Genomic DNA, 27068 nt, shown 5'->3' on the forward strand with positions numbered 1-27068 from the left:
ATGTCACTTTTGTAATTTCTCTCCTCAAGGTGAATTGCAATAATGGATACAGTGAAAAGATGATTAATAGCATGGAACAGGTTTGTGATGAGTTTGAGTAATTGTCCCCATCGTTAAAAGCCAATTTCATTTAAAAGAAAAGTAGGGGTGGTGAGTGTGTGTTCCATAGTTAAGAGAAGACAAATCAAAAGCAGTAAAATTAAATGTATTTTATTATAATCTTGCATCTAATGGCTCCTTTTTGTATTCGTGCCTGCCTTTTAAGCACTGGCAGCACATCGACTTTACATTCCAAAGAAGCAAAAATGAAAATATAGATATCTTTCACCGCTTTCTTTGTTTTCCTCTTCATCCCTCACTCACACAGTACCATGGCATTTGGGCAGAAAGTGGACAATAGCAGGCGCATTGTTTGGTCTGTCTGAGCATGATAAGCTTTCTAAAACATGTCAATAAGGCTTCTGGCAAGGGACAGCTGGCTGAGGGGGACATAAGCTAGTCTCTAGCCGACTTGACTCACCACATCCAGCCAAAGTCAGAGGCAGTGATTCACACACTGTACTACCATTCCAGTCAGGACAAACCCACACAGACTTGCTATCAATAGACTGGAAATTGTATTTGTTTAGAAGCTGAACTGTTGCTGTTTGTTGAGCTAAACCACCATGAACAACACCAAAGAGGCATTTGGGAGTGCAAAAGAACTAACTGGCAAACGTAGACAACAACAAGAAATTCTACAGAGAAGATGAAAAATAAACGAGTGGAAATGTTTGAATTTGACTTGTTTGGTTTTGTTTACTTTCCTTTTCTTAATTAAAGGTCCACTTTCTTCCAGTGGTCTCTGTATCTTGTCATGCTAAAAAACAGAGACCACTAATTTGTCAAAATTGTAGGTTAGTCTGGCCACTGTTAGTCTGGTCATCTTTGATCTACGTTTCATTAATAATTAATTACATAGCATAACATAATTTTTTTGAAAGCACAGTTTCATGGTCCCAAAATGTGGATTCTGTTTACTATGACAAGCCCCTGATTTTTGTACCACCACTAGGCAGTTTTTTTTTATTGGTTCTATGAATTATCTCAGTGTTTCTTTGGTGTAATATTTATCCTTTAATCATTTTGTGTTCTGGAACGGTTCACAGCCGAGTGTAAAGCAGCGGAATGAGGAAACTTCCAAATCTGAGACCATGGTTCTCAGCTGGAAAAGGGTGGAGTGCCCACTACGGGTCAGGGATGAGTTCCTGCCCCAAGTGGAGGAGTTCAAGTATCTCAGGGTCTTGTTTGCGAGTGATGGGAGAAGGGAGCCGGAGATCGACAGATGGATTGGTGCTGCGGCCACGGTGCTGCACATGCGGACGCTGCACCGGTCCGTCGTGGTGAAGAGGAAGCTGAGTGTAAAAGCAAAGCTCTCAATTTACCGGTCGATCTAGGTCCCTACCCTTACCTATGGCCACAAGCTGTGGGTAGTGACCAAACGAACGAAATCGCGGATACAAGCGGCAGAAATGAGCTTCTTCCGAAGGGTGGCTGGCCTCTCCCTTAGAGATAGGGTGAGAAGTTCAGCCATCTGGGAGGGGCTCAGAGTAGAGCTGCGGCTCCTCCACATCGAAAGGAGCCAGCTGAGGTGTTCCGGGCATCTGACAAGGATGCCTCCTGGGCGCCTCCTGTGTGAGGTGTTCCGGGCATGTCCCACTGGGAGGAGGCCCCGGGGCAGACCCAGGACACGCTGGAGAGATTATATCTCTCGGCTGATTCATGAGTTATTGTGAACTTTTAAGCACTCTACATCATCATGTGATTGTTTTCACACACAAAAATTGTAAAAAAAAAAAAAAAAAAAAGTATTAATATTTAATAATGTTTTAAGTAAAACTTTGTTATATAATGCACAACAATAGTGGATATAGCAAAAATAATACAAATTAAAACTCATAGATACAAAACAGTTTTAGATTTGTTGTTTTAAAATTTGTCAGCACACAGGAAAATGGAGAGAGTAATTTTTCCAGAGTTAACATTATTTTCCTCTAAAAGAGTCATTTTCACTCATTTTGGATTGTAATCATTTCGATTGGCCGCCAGAGTTGGAGCAAAAAAAAACAGAGGAAATTCCATTGGAGTAATATGGCCTGACCACGCCCACTATCCCACAGTGGAACAGAGACAACTGTCAGCGGTGAGCCAGGTAAGTGAGTAAAGTGCTCAATAATGATTGAATTTAGGATAAAATGGGGGGTTTCTGTTTATCTGAAAGGTCTGTAAGTAACATTACAGCTTGAGAGTTTGTGGGTCTTACATGCTGCATAATTGGCAAGGTTGATGCTTACGTTAGCTTCTGCTAAATTAATGTCGTTAGACTCACAGACAGCATTAAGGTATATATCACTAAACTAAGTTTAGCATTGCTCAATAGCTGCTTTAGGTAGTATAATTGACTAGAGTAGTGTGATTTTAGCAAATCCAGTGCACCAATGTTTTATCCAAAAAAGGTCGGTGAGCACATGTGTTTTACTCCAAACTGAGTCATGAAAATTGACTTTTTTACCTGATGTTCTGTTAGTAATATGTGTGTTTTATCGAGGATTGACGTTTGTGGATGTTTCACCTGTTCAGTTAGAAAGCACGTGTGGTTTACTCTGATTTGAGTCACATACACGACTGTTTTCGCCTGATCTTTGGTTAGGAGCATGTGTGTTTAATGGAGTGAATCTTGTATGTGTACTGCTGTTAGTTTAGCAAGCACGTGTGTTTTACTCAAATTGAAAAACATACATGGTTGCAGTCTGCACAAGTGTGCAGTTTTAGATGTTTCTTAAGTCCTATGTGTTTTGTGTGTGCCTGTGTTTTGTTCAATTTTGTAAGTATTTGTAGTAAATCGAATTATTTAAAAATATCCTTTTCATATCATGAAGGATGCAAGCTGTGCGTGTGAAGTGCAGAGAACAACAGAAGTCATAGCTGGACTGGGCATCGGGCATACCGGGCATTTGCCCGGTGGGCTGATGGTGATTTTTCGTTTTTATGGGCCGATGGGTTTTGTTTTTGTTTGGGTTTTTTTGTTTTTTCCCCGTAACGGTATAAACACTGAAAGGTGGTGGATTGGCCAGATGAAGGGAGATGTGTAAAAATAACTCAGTTGTTTGGTGGTGGCTATTGCGGAGCTTCCACAGATTCAGTAACATTAGCAAGTGGTGGAGGCCAGCAGATGCAACACGCTGGCAGGTGGATGACGGAAAGGCAGGTGGAGACTCGAGGTGGTGAACTGAACTTCAGGTAAGAAGTTATGACTTGCAGGGTCAGATATAAACAAAGTTTAGGTGGAGTTTATTTTTGTTGTGCTGACTTTTTACAATCTGTTACAATAACTCGTACTGCGTACTAGCTAGCATGACGGAGTTTCTATACAGCTGGGCGAGTGCTATGATTTTATTGATGTTGAACTTGTTTTATCTTATTTTATTTGTAAGGTTAGTTATTAGAGTTTCCAACTGTCCTGTAAAAAATGGAATCGTCTCGTATTCAGAGAAAATATTGCGCATCTGGTATTGAGGTGAAAAGGAACACAGTTTGGACTGGTGTCGTGCCAAACTAGGTATCCCCGACAGAATTTGTTTCCCCTGCGTCGGGAGCACATGCTGGACTGTCCAAATCACGGACAAACAGTATCCCACATTGTTGATTTTTAGTTTACAAACACTTCTTATAATGACTAACAACTCCTGACATTTTTGAGATGTTAGCTCTTTATACAACGAAGTTATAGTGGGATACAAATAATATCAGGCTGATCTTGCCACAATTTGTTCCCCCTGTGCAAATCACGGACAAACAGTATCCCACATTGCTGATTTTTCGTTCACAAACACATTACTCCTGAAACTTTGGAGGATTTAGCTCTTTATATAGTAAAGTTACAGGAGAATAAAAATAATTATCAGCCAAAATGTTAATGGTTTGTTAAAATAATCCCATCTGATACCCCGTGAGCAATAAATATATAATTTTCTGTTGTAACCCTCAAACTGAATGGTAATGTAACGATACTAATTTTTTACTTTTTCACAAAATGAAAACATCAGTACTTCCTGCGTGCTCCCAGCACAGGGGAAACAAATTCTGTCGGGGATACCTACTTTGGCACGACACCGGACTTCAGCTGCACAGCTGCCTCTTCTTATGTCATTCTCTCCCCTCTCTCTCCTGTTTCTACTTCAATCATGAAACTGATCAATGATCAGCTGATCGGCTTTTCTCTCTTATTTGTTTATCTCCCACTTTGCACCAGAAAGAGGAAACCGGCGAATGTCGCGCTAAACAACAGCAGCACGTTTAAGCTTGATCAGCTAGAATTTATTTAATATTAATTTCTAGTATCAGCTGATGTTTGCTGGGGCCACAGCTGTAAAAGCTGCTGGTCATGATATCGGTTTGGTTATCTGGTGAGAGGGAAACATGAAAATGAAACCAGGAGATGTCCTTACTGAATCATCAGAGCTGAACAGGTGATGGAGAAACAGGTTTACCTTTTAGGTGACATGAATGAGTTGAAGGGAAGTTATGAACTGTTTCTGAGAGCCTAATAACACCAGGATCCTTTTCTAAGTAGCTGACAGCTGGTAACTGTGCAGGGGCGGGTCTAGCAAAGTTTTGCCAGGGGGCCAGGTAGAGCATTAACAGGGAGAGGGGGACACAAAGAAATACTTTTCTTTCTTATTCTCATTTAAAATGTCTCGCTTTTAACAAATAATTATCTGAATCTTACAACAAATGTTTTCATCTGATGTAAAATGTATAGAAATCCATTATTGTACATAGTAATTTTTTTTGGGCCCCATCATAATTTCTTCAAAAGTAGCTAAGTACCGTATATGATGCCGGTATTTTCCCTCATTTTCTAGATTCTGTACCAGTACTGTGTGTAAAATGCCATCAAAAAGTCAGTTAAGTTTTATTCTTTCTCACCTGTCTTTATATCTCCTTTCACTTTTTAAAGGTTGCCATTCTAAAGGTTTCTAAAGGTAGAAAAAATATTTTGCCTTGCCATGCTGTTTATTGATGTGGCAAATGAATGGTTTATCAAAATATATCTAAATCTGTCATCAGTAATCAGTAATGATCATGTCTCACCTCTGGTCGTCTCTGTCTTAATTTTAGGTTTTCACCATGTGTTGTAGATAGTTCAGGAGGTTAACTCGACCAAGCAGTCTACTTTTGGGTACTGTTTAGAATACCAGAATAGGGAGGATAGTGTAGGTTTAAGTTTATTAGATTGATACATATATACCAACAAGACAGTGTACATCACTGTGACAACAGCGTTTGTTTTCATTCAAAGGATTTATGGTTTTTCCTGGTGGGCCGGTCACCAGTCAAAATGCCCGGGCCAATTTTTTGTCCCAGTCCAGCCCTGACAGAAGTACATCTGTTTTGAGGGCCAACTGACCTACAGATCATTTTTGGAATGCGTTGAGTAAAAAACGTCAACATTTCCTGCGTGTTTCATAGTGTGAATCAGTCAAGCTTTGGGGATGATGTTATAATAGTTGCTATACCAACTGTTTAGGTTTATTTTGCTCAATTTATTTAATTTCACTTTCTTTGCCTTGTTCTGGTGTTTATTTCAAATGTATAATGCAATTTTATTATGTTCACAGTTGCCAAGAAGTTCAACATCCCGAACATATGGCTCCTCTAAGATACTTGATCCAATTGTGAAGGATATGAAAATCCTGGAGGGGATGGAATTACGATTGCCCTGCGTGATGACCCAGTACATGGAACTATTGTCCAAGTTACTACTGACAACCTTGGTCTTCACTGTCTGTTTGGTTTTCTAGAGTCATTTAGTGCCAGATATTGTTGCTACTTTTGTCTTGCTGAGAAAGAGGACTTTCAGAAATAGTTTACAGAGGATTCACCCAAGATAATCATGTGAATTCAAGCACTTCATACTGAACATTGCCAAAAAATGGAGGCAAATCCCAGACTGCCTTATGTGATGGGTGTTAAACAGTCTTGGATTCTAAACTCGTTGCAGTGCTTCAATACATGTGAAAATTTCTCTGTTGATATTATGCACAATATCTTGGAGGGAGTTGCACAATATGAAATGAAACTGATTATGTTACATGCAATAGATCAGTATACAACATCAAAGGACATGAGAATTAAGAGCTTTAACTATGGCTAAATGGAACAAAACAACAAACCACCTACAGTGAAGTTGGGAGAGGACTCAAATGACTTGGAGTTAAATGCCATCCAGTCCTGGTGTTTACATCGGCATCTACTACTCATCTTTGGAGACTTAGTTTGTCCAAACAATCAGCACTGGTATTTGCTACTGCTGTTGTTTCAAATAGTGAATATTGTATTTTCAGCAGTGTTATCAAAAGGTATCACTATTTTCTTGAAACACCTGATCGCCGAACACCACAGGTTATTCAAAGGTTTGTTTCCACACAAGAAGTTGCTACAAAGCATCATTTCATGATGCATTGTTCTACATGTATACTTAAAACAGGACCACTTTTGCATAGCTGGTGCATACGCAATGAAGCAAAACACAGCTTCTTTAAAAAAACAATTGAAAAGTTTCAAAAATGTAATTAAAACATTGGCAATAAAACATCAAAGTCCTATTGCTTTCAGTTGGCAGACATTTGACCCCAAGAGACTGACCACTGGACCAAATAACATGCTTTCTTGAAATGCATTGGACTGGGGCTGTGAGATGGCAGAGACTCTTCAGCTACCAATCAACACCAAGGTGTTAAATGTTAGATGGGCAAAACACCATGGAAATATTTATTGTGCAGATTTAGTTGTTTGTATAAAAGTCCATTGTGAAATGCCAAGTTATACCATGTTGTTGTGAAGGATGAAAAGTTATTGTTGATTACTTTTGCACTGCAAACAGTGTGTCTCAATGAGCATTTCAATGATTTTCAAGTTCTGTGTAAAACAGACGGACCTCATGTAATTCATGCCAAAGAGCGTTTCTGTTGTAAAGCATTCGATTCACAGGTGTCATACAGTCATGGTGATTCCAGTTTTTATATTGTACCAAACTGTTTCCTCTGAACAGTAAAGGTGGCTGCTAAAACAAAAATATATTTTTCTGGTTTATTTATTGTACCCTTAAAACCTTGCAGTGAATGATTGTAATGCAGTTACATAGTGAGTGAAATAAAGTTAATTTTTCTTCTATTTATAATTCTATTCAGAGTAAAATTCTGTTCTATTTAGAATGAAATTAGGGTGGAGTTGTTTTTATTTTATACTAAACTGAGTAAATTATCATCATGTAGAGTAAAATATTTGCACTAAATAGAGTATATTTAACTCTGAAAGTATGACTCTGCCATAAGAGTAGATTTTACTCCATTTAGACTGGGACCAAATACTGTCTTTCTTAGAGTAAAATTTTATTCAGTTTGAGTAAAATTTACTCAGTGAATTTTACTGTGCAGGTTCAATAAACACTTCAGTTCCAAAATTTTCTAGAAAGTATTTCATGGTTTAGGGAAACCAACCCTAACCAACACTAGCATTAGATGACAACTCCCCACCTCTGCACTCTTGTCCAAATATTGCAATGTTTGGTAAAAAAAAAAAAAAAAAAAAAAAATCTCATAAATTGTTGGTTAAAATGCCAAACTTGATTGATATCACAATGTCTGCATCCATCTGTTATATACAGTCTGTGGTACCAACCTCCAATGTTTTTTTCTGTTTGATATTATCATAAACTAAATCCAGCTTTGGACTATTGGTTGAATAAAACAAGGCTTAAGTACATCCCTTTGGATTCTGGGTAAAGACTGGACAACTGTCCCATTTTTTAACACATTTTAAACACATTAGAATCAGGAAAAGACATCCATGCAGTGCTACAAGGTGAGGTGTAGTCAGAATCCCACAGTTCTGAGTCAGATACTTTTTGAACTCAGATTAGTTTCATTGCATGGTTTTAAATTGCGGTTATTACCTGGTGGCGTACATGTCAGTACCTTACAATGTTTTGAAGGAAAGCAAAGTTTTTGTGTTTTGAATGTATCTATTTTAAAGGGACAGATCAATATAAACATGCCAGAAATAGCCAAAATGCTACTTTTTATCTATAGTCTGTGGCAGATCAGAGAAAAATGAGCAAGAAATGTGGAGTCTAAAAATGTTATTTTCTTTTGTCAAACTTCGACAAGTGTGACTATCTTCGTCACAGGATTTAACCTCCAGTCACGTGTATATCATTCCCAGGTTTTAGATCTTACCCTAAGTCAACACACCTGAATGACATGATTAGTTCATTACCAGGCCTCTGGAGAACTTCAAGACATGTTGAGAAGTAATTTACCCATTTAAATCAGCCTTGATGGATCAAGGACACATCTAAAACCTGCAGGGACACCGGCCCTTGTGGACTGGGATTGGGGACCCCTGATTTACATCAAGGAAATTTAAGTCAAAATTTAAGACAGCAGTGACACTCACAGAGCTCATATAATCCAGCTTCTAATTTATGTGCTGCTCCACAAAGGGCTACTTTGAGGGCCACTGAGAAGAAGAATTGTTTCCTTGCACCCTTTAAGATGAACTCTGAACTGTATAGGTAGAGAAAAAGCGAGATGCTTCGTCCTTGCAATAAAATGGGTTCACATCTGGCCGGTTACCGCTCTGACCTCACATCTCTCTCTGTCTCCCAGCAGTTTGTTCACTCCTCAGAACACTGGGTGTTATCTAACACTGCAGGGATGCAGTGTGAAAAAAATAGGGGGGGTTGAGCTCACAAAAAGTGCACACTAATCCACCTTTTATTATCTGAAAAAGAAAAGCATTGGTTTCTACTATCAACATGCTGCCTGGCGGAAAATATGAGCGTATTCTGTATATCTGTCAGCATCCAACGTTATATTGACTTCTACTGCGCATCCCACTTTTGTTCAACACAGTAAAACTCAATACTACTTCAGGAGCAACAGCTCAGAGTGCAGTGATACAGCAGGCTTGCCTGGTCTCGCTTATTCTGATCTAACGCTGTAATAGATGAGGCTATTTAGCCGAGCGAGTCTGTACACACTGCATCAGTGAGATGTTGTTTTCCCCAGCAGCCATCGATAAAAATGAAACAAAAGATGGAGGGGGGACTCGTTTCATTCTGCCCAGCTGAAGAAATTATTTATGTGCATAATTTCTATTTATGATTCACCGCTTAAACAAAATAAATAAATAAACAGAAAAGGAGGGAAGTCATTTCACAATGAGACAATAGAAAGGGTGTGAGGGACTTACGAGAGGGTCCTCTCCATCCTTCCTCCTGTGGAGCCGATAATTTCTCCGAGTGTGCAGAAGGTCTGGCCCAGAAAGTCCTTCGAGGGGGAAAGGGCAGAAAGAAGACAATTAATTGCAAGACAGTACTAATCAATAATCCAGGCTTCAAAACAGGCTCAAATACACTACAGTAGAAATATAAATATATGCCTGCAGATAATTATAATGGAGCCCTTCTTAACTTTAGACCCTACAGGATAGAAAGTGTAATGGCTCTATAGGCTTCTAGAGAAGGGACGTTTTCAAGAATGTGGATGGCATAGATGGCACAGGAGGTCCTAGTAACTAGTTAGGGAAAACAGAAAACAGAAAATTCAACAAAAAATCAAAATCAAACTACGTCAGTGTCCTGACTGAAAATTCAGAACGTGGGATTGATTTTAGCTGTGCACAGACATCCTGCCACATTAACATGCATTAAGCAGTATGGCCAACAGACGTATGTGTGGCACTCAGTTTTCTACAAGTTAAAGTGTATTGCGTTGCATCTGTAGCTACCAACTAACAGAATTGGCACAACCACTTCAAGTGCACATACTTTATGTTATTTTAAATAACATAGTTATATATACAGGGATGTACTGTGTGCAACAATGGCTTTTTCCCACCAAAAGGGTATTGTGATTCTTTTTCCCCTGAAATCGTTCACACATAGTTGTTTGATAAACTAATACTACTACTATTACTAATATGACATTTCAACGCCTTTAAAAACAGAGTACGGGGTGTTTTGACATGCAAGTAAGAGTAAAATACAAAAACCAGGACAGAAATAAAATGGAGCCAAGTTAAAGAGACATTGGGATATAGGATATATTGATATTAAATTCAAAAATACACAAGACAGTTAAAAAATATACACACAATAGCATTTAAGGTCTAAAATGAGAGTGACAAACGAGATAGACATTAGATAAAAGCAAATTTATAAAAATGGGTTTGTCCAAGTGATTTCAAAGAAGTCACAGATTTCCTGAGACTCGTCTATTTGTATTCCAAAGCTGAGGGGCCCTGATGGACAAGTTGTGGTCACCTTTGGAATAAGCCTTGATTTTTTGATTTTTTGATTTTTTGATTTTTGTTAAATGGAGGGCAGTACTCATTGCAATATGTGACAACACAATGTTGGGGGGATCAGCGCTACCCCATGTCTCCTTTTAGCTTCACCTTTGCTCTGGTATCACTAATTTTGGCGTTTGCTTGGACTCATGATGTGGATCACTGAGAGTCTTGCCCTGTCCTGTAGGCCTGGGTTGTGACAGCACATGCTCGTTTCATTTTGCAGCTCCTCAACTTTATCCACTAGAGTTATAAAAGTTGGCAACGAGGGAACCAGCCCATTAAACTCTATGAAACATCTGACTCTAGACACCTCTGGCTCTTCAGTGCTTTAACGTTAAAGGGTTAACACTAAAGATAATGGGCTCTATAATAGTTGAGAAAGACCATAAAATCAATACGGATATTATCAAAGATATTAAAGTTATTAAAGTTCCATTAAAGTTTAATCTCATCTTACTGAAGTGCCATTTTAAATTAAACATTAACTTCAGAGTTTGAGTCCATGATTTACATAAGCATTCATTATTCCAACTAGGTCAAGCCCAGGAAACCCTGGAGGACTGCATTATTCAGCTGCTTGTTGACCGATTGATTATTCTTAAAAGGGCCGACACTGTGTGTGGGGCAAATGTCCTATAAGTAGAAATAAAGGTTTCCCTTTCGTTCAGCATTTTTATTGACAACAACAGATTTGGAAGTTTACAACCTTCCCAACCACTACAAAGAAAACCATATGGCAACATTAAAAAAAGAGGCGATGACACAACATAATGAAACTCCTGCACAGCAACAAGGGCAGAGCGTTGATGTTTGCGGTGCGTGGGCGCGAGCAGGTGTAGGTGCGAGTCCTGCAAAGCGGGTATGCGTGTAGCTCCTGTAAATGCCCTGACATGCACAATCTGCTGTAGTATACTGTCTGGAACAACAACGACAGCTGCTTTCACTTTGAAGTGGAGTTGTGAAAGTTGCTTTTACCTGAGTTAATGATAAAATGCAGACAGACAAAATGAGGAGCAACACTACGGGGAGGGGGGCTTTCCAGGTGGGAGCTGCTGCTGTTTGTCCTTGATGAAATGAGATGAAAGAATGGGAGAAAAAATATGATGAAATTAAAGGGAATGAATCACACACACACACAGAAAAATCACAAGATTCTTCTGGGGATGCTGAAATATAATGGAACATAAAAAAAATGAAATGAATAAAGGACATAATAATACAAGGACTCATGAGACCAACACTCTTCAGCTGAAACCACTCACCTTCTGTTCTCCAGTGTGATTTATTTTAGTGGGGAAGAAGAAGAATAAAAGACATTGTCATGGGATGGAATTCCACTTTTTTCTTCATGCTGATTCACTGTCAGCTGCTGCACTCATTGACTGTAAATTAGCATTTACAGCGTGAGTAATGCTGAATAACGTGATACATTTGAATGTTGCCAGGAGGCTTCAGCTCTAAGTCAAAACTGTCGTTTGAGGTTGACATACTGTACTTACGTGTTTGGATATGTTACAGCTTCTGGAGTCCACATTGTACCTGTGAGAAACAAATAGATGGCACAAGAGGAAGAACTGAGAGTTTATATTGGAGGAGATTTTGGACAAGTGCATAAATGGGCTTCCTTGTTATTAGTCTGGGAACAATGAGGGTGTTTATTCAGAAAGCAGCAGTTCTAACTTAGAGAAACTATGTTAACCCTGGAGTTGAAACACACAGGTTTGAAGAGTCAGAGTAATAAGCTCTTAAACTGATTTTTCTTTTCACATGGGAACCAACTGGTGTGCTAACAAAAAAAAAGAGTCTGCTTACTTAATGTTAGAGTATAGTCCAAAAGTTGGATAAAAAGCCACACGTAGGTCTTGAATATTTGTTTCAAATTAGTCCAAAACGTTCCACAACTGCCCTGCTTATTACAGTTTTGAAAAGTGCAGTAGAGTAACTCTGGTCAGGGGAGAGGAACATGATTTTTCTGTTGCTTGTTTTCTTCACAGCAGTGATCAGCCACATTACTGTGATGCCATGACTTTGCAACTCAGCAGAAAAGTCTGATTATAGGACCAATTGCAGAGTTTTATCTTCTGGGTTATCTGGCAGGAAGACATTTTTAAGCATGTGAATAATGCTTCCAGGTCTGAATGTACCCTAAACAAAAATAATTTATCGCTGCCAGCAGGGGGCGACTCTTTGATAAAATAGGCTTTTGTTTGCGTAGAAGGCTAAGGGAAATGTGCTCTTAAACACTGGCAACACTGAAATATCCTCAGCTTCACAGCAGGACTTCACTAACCAGTTGATGTCATCTACATCCATCTTTTATACACAGTCTATAATTGTATAATCTCCAATAAACTAAATTCTACTTAATAAAACACAATTATTATTATTATTATTATTATTATTGTTGTTATTGTTATTGTTATTGTTATTGTTATTGTTATTGTTATTATTAATAATAATAATAATAAAATTTATTTAAAATTCTCACAATTTTTTATTTTTTCAAAATTAATGAATAACAACATTAATGATATTTTAGCATCTTTCCTCTGAAATGCATCACATCAACGTGATTGTATTTATCAGCAAACAATTTGTTTTTAAGTAAATAATAAGCAGTGTAAATTAATAAATTATGGAAATGCAGTAATATACACTGCTTAAACGCATTATAGTAGTTTAACATATTTACATCCCCCTGGCAGATCAAACATTGAGTATCCTTTGCTGCCACTCAGTTGTCTGCCTAAAAGTTTGTGTCTGCTAGCATCTCATAGTCTCTGGTTGCTATGTTAATGCTAGTCTCTTTCCATGTGGATGCCCCTTAAGTATGGGTATATGTACATGTATATGATACTGAAAAGTGCTGGGGGAAGAGGAAGTAGCCTATTCCAGCTGTCGCTGGGCCGCCAGTTCATCAGAGGCCTGACAATCATTCACACCTACAGCTAATTTTGAACCACCAGTTAAACTGAAACCCACACGTACAGGGAGACCATGTGACCTCACCACAGAAAGACTGGCCAGCAAATTCAAACCAATAACATTCTTGCTGTGAGGTGACAGTGCTAACCACTTCACTATTCTGTGAACAGGCTACTGTTTGACTTTGGTCTGTTACTTAGTAAAGTCAATAAACTGAGGATCTACAGAGAAAAGAAATTATTGAAGTGTAATCAAAGGCATTACTAGGTTAATTATCTCTGCATCCCCATTTCAGTTTTTCCACAGTGTGCTCATGTTTAAATTACTTTAGATTTATTAAGAGCAAGCAAAGTCAGGCTACTTACACATCAAACCTTAGATTCTGTTTCTCTTCAAAGAAGAAATCCAGGACAAACTTCCTGACGAAATCAGGATTCCGAGTGTTATCGATAACCTCTGTCCTGCCAAACTACAGAAAAAAAGAAGTGATAATTGGTGGTAACAGTAGCAACGATTTTTTTTATATATGCTATAAAACTTGCTTTAAGAAAAAATACACCAGAGATACAACCGAGTAAAATTCATGAGGTTTAGCAACAAGTCATTAATAAATTTATACACAGAACTGGAATCCATAGACACAAATTCACCTTTGCAAAACTCAGTATGACACTGAGCTGCATTGTATTTTGCTGAACCTTGTTTCTCTAGAGAAATCAGTGTTACTCTGGAGGAGGCTCTCCACATTGTGAGCCCACAGAGACTCAGTCCCAGCCTCTCTCCTGGGCCAGACTGTCTCTCCATCATACTGACAATCACGCCAGTAATCCCCCGGTGGACTGCCGGCCGCGGGGCTGTGGCATGGCCTGACAGCACCGTGTAATGAGCTATTGATCTTAGCACTGCCTCACCACAGCCACAATACCTCGACTCATGTCCTTAGTGCCCAGCGCACATAATCTGCGCTATCAACCGTGTCCCCAGCCTATCCATTACCAAGGGCTCGCAGGTTACTATATTAGACCTCAGAACTGACCCGCCGTATCGACCCGCAGGGAAAAGCCCGTGATATTTTCTTGCGGTGTTACTATTTCCAGGGATGGAGGCCTTTGGTTTATAATCTGACTCTGACACGATTGGTTAATAGATGTTAGAGCATTGTGGGCAAAGGTTAGGAATGGCTTTGTCAGTGATTTTTTTTTCTTATTCTTGGGTAAGTAAGGAGTTTTAAAGGCAGCGGCGCTAAGACTGTAAAATGAGTTGGTTACAGATGTAATCCTATTACACATACATGCTTTTTATCAACATTCCACTCCTTTCATCTATTGTTTTTCACTAAAGTACTGCCAGGGAACATTTGTTCACTGTCAGAAATACACTGGGTCACAGAAAAACTGACTCAAGGCTAAAAAACTGTTAAATAACAACAACATTGGTGCACAGAAGAAAGACCTGCTCTTCAATTTGTTTTCCGTGTATGTCGTTATGGGAGCGTTTTTTGCGTTTATTGGGTAAGCTAAATGGAGTTCATAGAGACTGTAATACAAAAGCTGCATAAGGGATCTTTGAACCATTTGTTGCAGAGGGTTTAAAGAGATTTGTTTCCTTGGAAATCTGCAGTTCTCAGCCTGGTAAGTAGACATGTCTGAAAGCATATTTGACAGGTATTAGAATAAGAATTCAGCACTACCACATATATTGTAATTGGTGTAATTCAATACTATCTTCCTTAGCACAACATGGATGCATGTTTGCCCGAGAGAAAACTGATCTTGGATTTAGCACTCAGAACCCAAATTAACATGTATACAAGCAACAATTCAAACAGCTCATAGGAAGAGGCGATAATTGCCATCTTAAATGTGATCTTAAAGCCTTTCAAATCCAAAAGTTCTTTCAAATTAAAGTGTTCTTTTTCTGTAGCACTGAATAGTCATGATTAAATAACCCAAAATCAGATTTAAAAGTAGGAGTTCAACTAGCTATCAAGCTAATCTGCTTCACCAGGACTGTGTGGGTGTGTTTTGAACAAATTTAATGAGCAGAGGCTTGACATCTTAAGAAAATAACCCCATAATTGTCATCATATCTTGATTCAAAGGTTGCAAAATCCTGATTGCTGCAGGGAATGAACTCCCACCCACTTCAAGCAAGTGAGAGAAACTCTCATTAAAGACGAACACAGAAATGTTTCAAGTGAATCAACAGAAGTAACACCCCGAAATCCATAGTAGGATAGCAATCTTGCTGTGTCTGTGTCCTATAATGCAAACAACCAAGTGAATTTAGTCAAAGTGTACAGTAGCATTGCTGACAGAAAGCTACAGAGTGTGACCATGTTTGTTTTTGTTTGTTTGGTTTAATATCAATCAGAAATGCCAAATAAAAAAAGTGAAACTTGAAAAGTGGTTAAAATTCATGGAGTTTAGTCATTTTAATGGGGACAGACTGCAGACAAACTAGATGATTAATTCATGGGAACCCATGTTTTCATTTTCAAGATGCCGACTCATCTGCAAACACTTTTCAACTGATCACCACTGAAACAATTATATTTCAAACGATGAAACGTGGAAAATGAATTAGGGTTTAGCATTCATTTTCACAGTGGCTGCCAAGTTTAGCTAATATACAATAAACTGTGAAAACCTCTCCTGGCCAAGCATAGTCCATAAGTTTTTGGACAGTGGCAGTTTTTTGTTTGGGTTTTTTTTTTTTTTGCCTCTGCACACCACCACCGTGGATTTTAAATCAAACAGTCAAGATGTGATTAAAATGCAAATGTTCACCATTAATTAAAGGGGTTTAGAAACCCCTGTTAACTGTAGTCACTTTTAGAAGTTCACTTCTTAAATTTTTGTTGTATTACAAAAAAAAGATAAAAAAGGCCTGAAGAAAGATCTGAAAAAGATTAGCGTAGATGGAAGATAAAAATGTTTGTATTTGGTATCTGTACACTGGAATTCATAATATGAGACCCAAAGACATTGGTAGAAGTGAAGGAGGCCGTCATTAGGCTAAGAAAAGTGTCCTGATGTCACCCTCATCATAATTATGCAAATGATCTTGACCACTGATCAAAGCCCACTGATCAATGTCCATGAGTACCATTCACATAGAGCTGGGGAATGGCTGCAATCACAGGATTGCAAGATGGTGAAAGATGTACCCTGAGGCCCCCTCCTCGATTCAGAGATGGTCTTTCCCTTTTCACGTAAATGGCCTGCTTGACTCCGCGCTCATACCAGCGTTCCTCCCTGTCCAGGATGTGTACATCCTCATCATTGAAAGAGTGTCCACTGGCCTGTAGGTGTAAATAGACTGCAGAGTCCTGGCTTGACGAAGTAGCTCTTCTGTGTTGTGCCATCTGCTTCGCCAGAGGTTGTTTGGTTTCCCCGATGTATAAATCCTGGCAATCCTCCTGGCACTTAACGGCGTATACTATGTTACTCTGTTTGTGGTGTGATCCTTGGGGTGGACCAATTTTTGGTGCAGCATGTTTTATGGTTTAAAAGCCACAGATATGCGGTGTTTAGAGAGAATGCGTTTCAACCGTTCCGATATTCCTGACACATACAGGATCACTACAGGTTTTCGCTTATGCAGCAGCTGTCCTTCTCTCCTGGATCAGCTGGAGCTGTCTTTAGGTGTCTTCCCAGCTTTGACAAATGTCCAGCTGAGGTAACCACATTTACTGCAAATGTACTGTTTATAAGGTTGGGGAAGCCTGCAGTCAGCTGAGACTGAAGAAGTCACTTGGATCAGTAACGAAACATTTCTCCCACTGAAAACGCTACATCCAGATGATAAGAATCAACCTTTTGGGATAGGCTGAGAAAACAAAATCAATCTATGATAGTAAAAAACACAGAATATTGAAGTGCATGATACCAGAATTATTTCCATGGTGAGAAAAAATTCATTCACAAAATCTAGACATACCCATAAATGTCCATGACATATCCATAAAACTTTAGAGGAGGTAGGTGTATCACTGTCAAAGTCTACCATCAGGTGGCAACATCATCAGTGGACATATAGGTTTACAAGAAGGTGCAAACCACTGGTTACACTCAAGAACAAGAAGACAAAATTAAACCTCGGCAGGAAACGTCTAAAAGAGTCTGCACAGCTAAAAGTTCTTTGGACACATGAAACCCAGATTAACTTGTACAAGATTTATGGGAAGGGAAAATATAGAGTAGCCAGTGAAACAGGGCCTTTTGTTTACTAAAGATGTGGCTGCTGATAAAAGTAGCAAGAAGAATTCTAAGGGAAAAAAAGTGTCACTGTCCAGAAACATATGGACCTAACTCTATTGGACTAACAGAATAAAGGCTTGCTATGCTCTTAAAATGTAGGCACTACAGAGAATGTTTGTGGGGAAAATGGATCACTGTGTGATGATTACAGTTGCAGAAACACAATCTGGGACTTGTTTAACTCCTAGGATTGTTTTCTGGTGATTTTCCTCAGTTTAATTCTATAAAGACTTTCATTAGAGACAGAAAAAAAAATCCACATGCTTTCTGTCTGTTAACAAGACAATAAGATTCCTTTGTTGTGGGGAGGATGATAAATAAAAGTACCAGCTTAATAACCTACTATAGCTTCCTAGAGTTTAGTCTGTTCAGTGAATGCAATTATAACACTGATTTGATGAAATACAGTTTGTATCACCACAAAATTCCATTGCCAGTGTAGCTCTACCTTCATTTCTGGCTTAAAGACATGTAATCACACAGACAGAGCTGAGACGGAGTAGTCTGCAGTCATCAATGGGGTACTACTGCTGATTTGTTGACCTTTAAGTGGAGGATCATAGCTGAACCGCTTGTGATCATAAAACAAATGAGTAAACTGTCATGGCCTGGGTCTAGGGACCCAGGGCTCATGTATTTTAGTGTATGTTTATGTTTATATTTTCCGTGTGGTGTTTTGGTTTTCTCTCCTTTTTTCTCCTGGTTTCTCCGTGTGAGCTTCCGGATGTTTCGGTTTCCTGAGGAGACTGCGAACCCGGAAGCGTTTCTGCACTAGAGACATCCACACCTGCCGCTCGTCCTCCTCTGCCAGCTGCAGCAGATTACGCTCGTCAAGGGAGCGGTGTTTAAGACTGCAGCTGAGCTGAGGCCGACGCTGGAACCTTGAGTCAGAACTCGTCAGCCGTGGACTTTTGTATAAACCTTTGTCTGCCATTGCAGCCCGTGACAAACAGTCTGATGCAACTGGAACTGAAAAACTCCAGCAATCAAGCTTCAGCATCATCTTGTATGTCATAGAATGAAATTATTGCATTAGCAGGGATCATTTTGTGTACAGGCTATGCAATATTAGCCGTATATACCATCAATATACCATCGACCCCTTTGAAACCAAGATGGAGCCGCGTATGGATGCCCTGGTACTTCAGTGCGTTACTTCTGTTTTGTTTTTGTGCATAACTTGTGTGTCTGGGCACTCTTCTGGATATTCTTACACCAGAGAAGAGCTTCTTAACTACAGGACTACAACACCTGTGGATTTACTTCCAATATTTATCGCATCTGCGGCAGATTTACTACAGACCTTGGTCAGGAAAGCGAACCGGCGCACTCGTGCGTCTGAAGAGACGCGGACTGCGAACTGCTCTTCCTGGGATCTTCCTTTCCAACGTACGCTCACTCCGGAATAAGATGGATGAGCTGGCCCTGATGAGAAGCATGAACAGAGACTTTGCCTCCTCCTGTGTCTTATGTTTTACGGAGTCGTGGCTCTGTGAGGACATCCCGGACTGCGCGCTAAAGTTGGAGGGTTTTCATCTGCTGCGCACGGACCGGCAGGCCTCTCTCTCTGGTAAGACCACAGGTGGAGGCGTCTGCTTCTACATTAATAGTGGCTGGAGCACAGATGTAACAGTGATTGCTCAGCACTGCTCTTCCTCTCTGGAATACCTTTTTATCCACTGCAAACCGTTTTATTCTCCGCGGGAGTTTTCTTCATTCATCTTGGCCGCTGTTTACATCCCGCCAGATGCGGATGTGCAGGCAGCTCAGTGCGCACTCGCGGAGCAGATACTGCACATGGAGTGGACATTCTCGGACTCTCTCATTATTGCTCTTGGGGACTTTAACAAAGCCAATCTGAGCCAAGAGCTTCCCAAATACAAGCAGTATATTAAATGCCCGACCAGAGAGGAGAGGATATTGGACCACGGTTACAGCACGGTGCCCCACGCTTCACTCGGACTTTCTCACCACGTCATGATCCACCTGATCCCCACGTACAGACAGAGGCTGAAGCTCTCCAAACCTGTCATGAGGACTAAAAAACTGTGGAGCAACGAGGCTGTGGAGGAGCTTCACACGTGTTTGGAGTCTACAGACTGGGACACAATGAAGGCTGCTTCTAACAGCTTGGACGAGTTTACGGACACTGTCACCTCCTATATCCACTTCCTGAGGACAGCATTGTGCCATCACGCACCAGGGTGAGTTATAACAATGACAAACCCTGGTTTACTCCTAAACTCAAAAAGCTGTGGCTGGAAAAGAGAAAGGCGTTCAGAAGCGGAGACAGGGACTGCTACAGAGAGAAAGTGGACATTGCTAAACATAAGCACTGTGAGAAGATGCAGCAGCGAGAATGACTCGGCCTCTGTGTGGAAACGTTTTAGGAATATCACCAACTACAAGCCTAAAACCCCCCACTCCACTGATGACTTGCTCTTGGCCAACACCCTTAACGACTTTTACTGCCGTTTTGATGAGCCATCAGGCAGCCTTCACACCTCCAATGGCCCCAACAATAGAGACACTTTGGACACTCATTCCCCCACCTCTCCCCCCTCCATAGAGCCATCACCACCATCAAACACTTCACCTACAACACCCCCCTCCACACCCCACACCAAGGAGGATTTCACACCACCTTCTCCCACTACAACCCTTCATATTCATGAAGCAGATGTGAGGAAGCAGTTTAAGAGTTTGAATGCTCAAAAAGCTCCTGGCCCAGACGGTGTGTCTCCTGCCACCCTCAGACACTGTGCAAACGAGCTGGCCCCAGTGTTTTCTGGTATTTTCAACTCCTCACTACAGGCATGTCATGTGCCTGCCTGCTTCAAGTCCTCTACCATAATCCCCGTCCCCAAGAAACCAAGGATCACTGGACTAAATGACTACAGACCTGTGGCTCTGACATCATGGTCATGAAGTCATTTGAGCGCCTGGTTCTCTTCTACCTCAAGACCCTCACAGTCCTCCAAGACCCCCTGCAGTTTGCATACAGAGCCAACAGGTCTGTAGACGATGCTATCAACATGGCTCTACACTTCATCCTGCAGCATCTGGACTCCCCAGGAACCTACGCCAGGATCCTGTTTGTGGACTTCAGCTCTGCCTTCAACACCATCCTTCCAGACCATCTCCAAGGCAAGCTTTCCCAGATGAATGTGCCTGATCCCATCTGCCAGTGGATCACTGACTTCCTGACGGACAGGAAGCAGCATGTGAGGCTGGGAAAGAATGTCTTGGACTCCCGGACCATCAGCACCAGCTCCCCTCAGGGCTGTGTTCTTTCTCCTCTGCTCTTCTCCCTGTACACTAACTGCTGCACCTCCACCCACCAGTCTGTCAAGCTAATCAAGCTTGCTGATGACACCACCGTTATTGGACTCATCTCGGACGGGGATGAGTCTGCCTACAGGAGGGAGGTGGAATGTCTGGTGTCCTGGTGCAGCCACAACAACCTGGTGCTGAATGCCCAGAAGACAGTGGAGATTATTGTGGACTTCAGAAAGCACACAGCCCCACTCACCCCCATCATCCTGACTGACACCCTCATCACCTCTGTGGACTCATTCCACTTCCTGGGTACCACCATCACCCAGGACCTGAAGTGGGAGCTCACCATCACCTCTGTCATAAAGAAAGCCCAGCAGAGGATGTACTTCCTGAGGCAGCTGAAGAAATTCAACCTGCCAACACGGACGATGATGCAATTCTACACTGCAATCATCGAGTCCATCCTCACCTCCTCCATCACCGTGTGGTACGCTGGAGCCACTATCAGGGACAAACAGACTGCAGCGTGTTGTGCGCTCTGCTGAGAAGGTGATTGGCTGCAGACTCCCATCTCTGCAGGACTTGTACACCTCCAGGACACTGGGGTGTGCAGCTCGGATCACAGCTGACCCTTCTCACCCTGGACACAATCTGTTTGACCTGCTCCCCTCAGGTCCATTCGCACCAGAACCTTTCGCCATAAGAACAGTTTCTTCCCCTCTGCTGTTGGACTCATGAACAATAACCATATGACTGTTCCCACCACTAACACATGACCCTACACTGTGTTCACTGCAACATTCCATGTTTGGCACTGATCACCACCTGCACTCATGCTATCTACTTAGCACTTTTATTTTATGTTTATTTAAGCGTTATCTGACAGTATGTTTTGCTCTAAGTACCGCAGCAATTTCCTAATGTTGTAAACCTGCTCAACATTTGGCAATAAAACCCTTTCTGATTCTGATAGCTTTGTTTTGCATAACAAATATGGCCTATAAGTAAGATGATACAGTGTCAAGATGATTCTTCATTAGCTGAGTCCTTCCCATCACATGGTTACTACGTGCATTTGAAATATTATATAAATTTATTGCACCTTATTTTGATGGACAAGGTTTCTATACTGCAACCCATCATGCTCACAGGACGTTTGCATGTAAGTGTAACTGAATGTTAATGAATAATTTCTGCATGAATTGCACTTACAAATGACATATAGATTATTTACATAATGCATAATGATGTCAACAGCACACAAAGGATTTCCAGGTTTCCATCCATGTGCAATTATCTCCTCGAGGTGTCAATATGTAAGGCTGGCAGAGAGATATTTACTCTGCTGATTGTGCTGCAATTCATGCAGTGCTTTTTGATTAAGCCCCACCACATGGAAAGCAAAGGTGTGAGGTGCGTTAAAATGAGGGGATCAACGGTAGCCAAATAGTGTGACAAAAGTACACAAAGTGACTAGAGGCAAAGTGTAGGCAAACTAGATGAGGGAATGTAGGGCCAAGATGTGAGACATGAACTGTGTGAGGGACCTAATAGATCAAAATGTATTCAAAATGTTAATGAGCAATGGAATGTCACGTGACCTTGCTTTTAAAACAGTGACAGTGGATGAGACAGCAAGATGTCAAGGGGAGCAGATGGTGCATTTTTGATGAGGTGGAAAAAGAACTGACCTTCTTTTTCTCACTGCCCTGAGTCATGACAAGAATCCATTTCATTCAACATCATAAAATTATGAGTCTTTTAATTTATTTATTCCATCACCTCCAACATGAATTCACCAGTTTGGGTCTGATATGTGGGGCTTTTTCCCCCCGGTGTTCAAGATATGGTTTCACTTTCTGGGCAAGTGAAGAGGCTCACACTTCCAATTTTCTACAAAATGTTCTCAGGGGTTTTTGTGAGTTGCCTCTGGACTTCAGCTTAATAACCCCCATTTTAAGTTCTGATTGAAAATCACTAACACTGAAGAAAACTCATTTATTTCATTCCCTATAAAAAAAATAAAAAATAAAGGCAGATATGTAGACAAAAATATTGGATATTGTTATTGGGAATAGAAAGGTTGCTTAACTTACCTCCCTCCATTCTTTGGTTCCCACAGCCTGCAGATACAACACAACAACTGGAAGGGAAAGTGGAGGAGTAGAGGCCAAAAAGGAAGCATGAAGAAAAGAAAAAACACACTTTTTAATCTCAGTCACTAGTGTAATGGTTTCTGCATGTTGCCACCTACATATCAACACACTCACATCCACATATATTTCAGTTAGATCTGATGTAGCCGCAAGCAGAGTAAACAATTTCTTCTTAAACGCAATGAAAGACCATTTAAAAAATGTGGAATTTTCAATATCCAGTGGTGATATTTACACTCTATTAATAAAACAGCTGTCCATTAGAACAATAACAACTCATTGTACATTTCTCTCATTTTCACACTTTTCATCCTTATCTCGCTGCGTTACTGTGAGGGAGTAATCATTCTCTACATTTTCTGCCTCACAGATATGCTGTCACCACCTTCAGCCAGGCCTCTCTCGGGCTATTAATATGCATGAATATTACAAAAAAATGCAGAAGTGCTACAAGGCATGGGTCTAAAGACCAAATAGGTAGAGTGCCACTGCAAACTCCCCTCTCACAGAAAATAACAGAATCAGTTGTGAGCAAACATACAAATTTAATGATATCTCATCAGCCTCATCTGTACTTAGTGTTCAGTGTTGCATGTTAGCATATCCTTGTTCAAACAGGCTTGGCTAAAATACTGTAATGTATTACATGAAAAATACTATTCTTCCATGTAAACAAAAAAGGTTTCCACGGAAACCTTTCATCCACATTTTTAAAATCTTTCTGATCATATGTCTTTACTGACATAACTGAAAATGGTACCTCTTGCTATAACCCTGCAAGTGCGATCCAAGATACTTATATGCATGTAACTGTAGTGGTTATGTAGTGAGCAGTGAGCGCTTCCAAAGCTCACATCTAATAATGAACAGAAACTATAAATATCAGATGAACAACTGCAATCCTGAAGTTCTTTTAGTTGAAAAAAAGAAGAAGTAAACAGAAGTGTATGGGGAAATGACCCCTCATTTATAATCCTAATCACTTATTGTGAGTCTTATATTTCACATAGTGTTCATAGTAGCCCGTCCCCTGTTTTCCTTCAAGCCAAATCTTTGCTTTATGAAAAATGTAAAGCACCAGCGAACACAGATTTGGGCTTTAAAATGTTTAAAATGTTTTATATATGCAGTCTGTGACAGTGCACCTGAAGCACCACAGCTGCCCTGGCTCTGTTAATGCATTGCTCCTGCCATGCAGTGCTCTGAGCTAAATTATGAAAGCCTCGCAATTACAGTACTAACATGCTGACATTTAGCAGGTATGAAGGTCTAACTGTTACCACAGTCTACTCAGTCTAGCTTCCTAGTATTTCTTTGGATAATAATAATAATAACCATGATGTCATTAGTTTTGTCATTGTGTTTGTTCATAAAACACATTACAGAAAAACAGTCATTCTGAGCAGAGGACCAAACTGATTAGCAGCGTATTTGTCTTGACATGCCTACAAATGCAAATGACCAAACCAACAAAGGTTTAACTTCCGTTTAATACTTGACTTAGTTCTTCCACAATATTTTTGATAAAGATTTGAACAAAAATGCATCAGTGCATGCATGCATTTATTACATTTTGATTATAATTCACCAACAGGTTGTTGAGTTATATTTCACTCAAAACAGTTTGCTGATCTCATAGAGGAAGTGTTAAGGCAACCAGGTCACCAAGCATATTCCAATTTATAAGTGGATTGTGTATCTGCTATTTTCATTGGACAAAGTACAAAAATATCAGCTTCCCAGTGATGCTAGAGGACAACTCAGGAAATGACGTTTTTTTGATCAATTCTATGGGGACCCAGAATTTCACAGCATTCAGTAATTGCTGGGATAGTTCATTTACCAAAAGCCTTAGAGACCGCCTTTTCAAACTTAGCATGGCTAAAGAGTTTTATCCTAGAAAGGCTAAGGCAGAAAGGGTTTATTTTAAAAGACTTGAATATGACACTTTTTGTTGTAAGCAAATAATTTACCTTTACAACTCATTAAGTCTCAAAAGAATTTCTAGATTAGTCAAATTGTTTTCCTTCACAGACGAGCATTACAGCCTTTATAAATTAGCTTTTTTGTGACTATGGTATAAATTCTTGAATTGTTAAAATAAAATGGGCCTAAGTAAGTTCTCCAACTGGTTACAATTTTTACTGTAATGTTTACCGTGTCCTACGGTGCTTTGTTTAACATTATGTCTGTCTTTTGAGGGCAAAAGTTACTTTACAACAACATAAATATGCAAAAACACAGAGCCAGACCAATTATAACCCACAGATTTATTATGTTTATCATGTTAAGCTCCAACACAAACATGTTCATGCCTAAGCTAACAAGTAACACTCACGAAAGGCCCTTATGAGGTGTATTAATAATTGGCCAAGTGTCGCCTTGAGGCGACATTTGTTGTGATTTGGCGCTATATAAATAAAATTGAATTGAATTGAATTGCTGTTTGTGTCTAGACAGGCACCATCAGCCACTTTGTGCCTCTGTGAAGTTTGGACATTAGCTCTAATGAACTTCAGACTGTCTGGACTGACAGACGATTAAAACCACATTTTCCCTCCTAATGAGCAATTAAGAGAGGAGAGATAAGACAGAAAGAAGAGCAGACAGCAAGCGGTTTGGGCAGAGGGTTTGAAATAAAACAATCTTTTCTTTGTCTGACTATTAGCAGGAATATTGCTGCTTAAATGAGGTTTATAAATCTGATTAATCCAAGTTAATCAGTCAGTGAATTAGCCCTCAATTGAATAACAGAAAATAAAACATTGAAGGCAAATGAACACCAGGGGTTCAATCTGTTTGTCTCAAAGTCATACCTCTTAACTGCAATAATGATGTTTGAGAGAGAGCACGGTGCTTTGACTGAGATCAGAGTCTTGGGACCTTAATGTTCCCCGAAGGTTGCAGAGTTAGAGCAGCACAGACTCTAACTAATCCCCGGTAAAGCCATTTGAGTGTCGTCTGTCTCGGAAGAACCTGACTGATTGCCTGCTTTATGGAAAGTGACTGACAAAGGAAGGAGCCCATCTGGTCAACCGCACAGCGGCCAAATCACAAGGCAATTCCATATCCCTCCTCCCATGACTCCAAACAACAGTCTGGCTGCAGGCTGGCCACACAGGGGACACTAAACATGAATGATTCAGAATTGAGCGCAAATCATATCAAGTTCTAATCTGAATGGACATTTTAGCAGTGTACAGGTAATCCTACAGAAATAGAATATCTCCAGCAAACAGGAATCTGCATATTAGGATGTTAACATATTCATACCAGAATCTTTTGTCCAAACACACAAATGATTATTATACCATTACTATTCTTCTAAAGCAAATGAATCTTGGCCACCTGATGTTTTGAAATCTGGTTTCCAAAGAATGGTAAATGGACTGATTCTTATATAGCGCTTTTCTACTCTCTCGGAGCACTCAAAGCGCTCTATACAACATGCCACATTCACCCAATCACACACATTCTCACAAGCACTTTATCTATACTAAGTGCTATCTAATTACATTCACACACATTCATACTCCGATGGACGCATCGGAGAGCAACTTGGGGTTAGTATCTTGCCCAAGGATACTTGACATGCAGACTGGAGGAGCCTGGGATCGAACCACCAACCTTCCGATCAGTAGGTGACCTGCTCTACCTCCTGAGCTACAGCCACCCCGAACAATGTTGCTTTGCTTTTATCTTGGCTCCCTGTGTCTGTCACAGAGAGACAAAGAGCCAATCAGATAAAAGAGCATTTTACTTCACTACCAGCAAGTAGCTTTTTTTTTCAGGTAAATATCAAATAGCTCAGCCACACGAGCCAGATCATACAGATCCACGTCCACATAAACACAGTTTACTAGCTAGCACTGACAAAAACATTTTCAGATATTGCTGCACTGCAGGTCTTCTCGGCCAGCAGGGATGTAAAAATTTCCAGATACAGTTACAGTATCCAGTTACATAGAAATATATAGGGAAAAAGCTGCTGACTGCCTTTCCTCACGGAATCAGTCAGTTATGAATCATACTGAATATAAAATGACGT

General features: G+C 40.2%; 1 protein-coding gene across 2 annotated transcripts in view; it reads right to left on the reverse strand.

Annotated features, from left to right (window-relative positions):
- The window catches only part of LOC102776939 (copine-9-like), a 118618-nt gene that overhangs the window by 59329 nt on the left and 32221 nt on the right, over positions 1-27068 (reverse strand). For both annotated transcript variants that reach the window (XM_006785265.3, XM_087834358.1), the window contains exons 3-6: positions 22961-23007; positions 13689-13792; positions 11898-11937; positions 9298-9377 (exon numbers count right to left, since the gene is read on the reverse strand). In XM_006785265.3, coding sequence (XP_006785328.1) covers positions 9298-9377; positions 11898-11937; positions 13689-13792; positions 22961-23007 — 271 coding nt within the window. The remainder of the gene's footprint in view (positions 1-9297; positions 9378-11897; positions 11938-13688; positions 13793-22960; positions 23008-27068) is intronic.

The sequence above is a fragment of the Neolamprologus brichardi genome, chromosome 20 (genome assembly GCF_056152115.1).
Source record: "Neolamprologus brichardi isolate AB-2024 chromosome 20, ASM5615211v1, whole genome shotgun sequence".
NCBI classification, from domain to species: Eukaryota; Metazoa; Chordata; class Actinopteri; order Cichliformes; family Cichlidae; genus Neolamprologus; species Neolamprologus brichardi.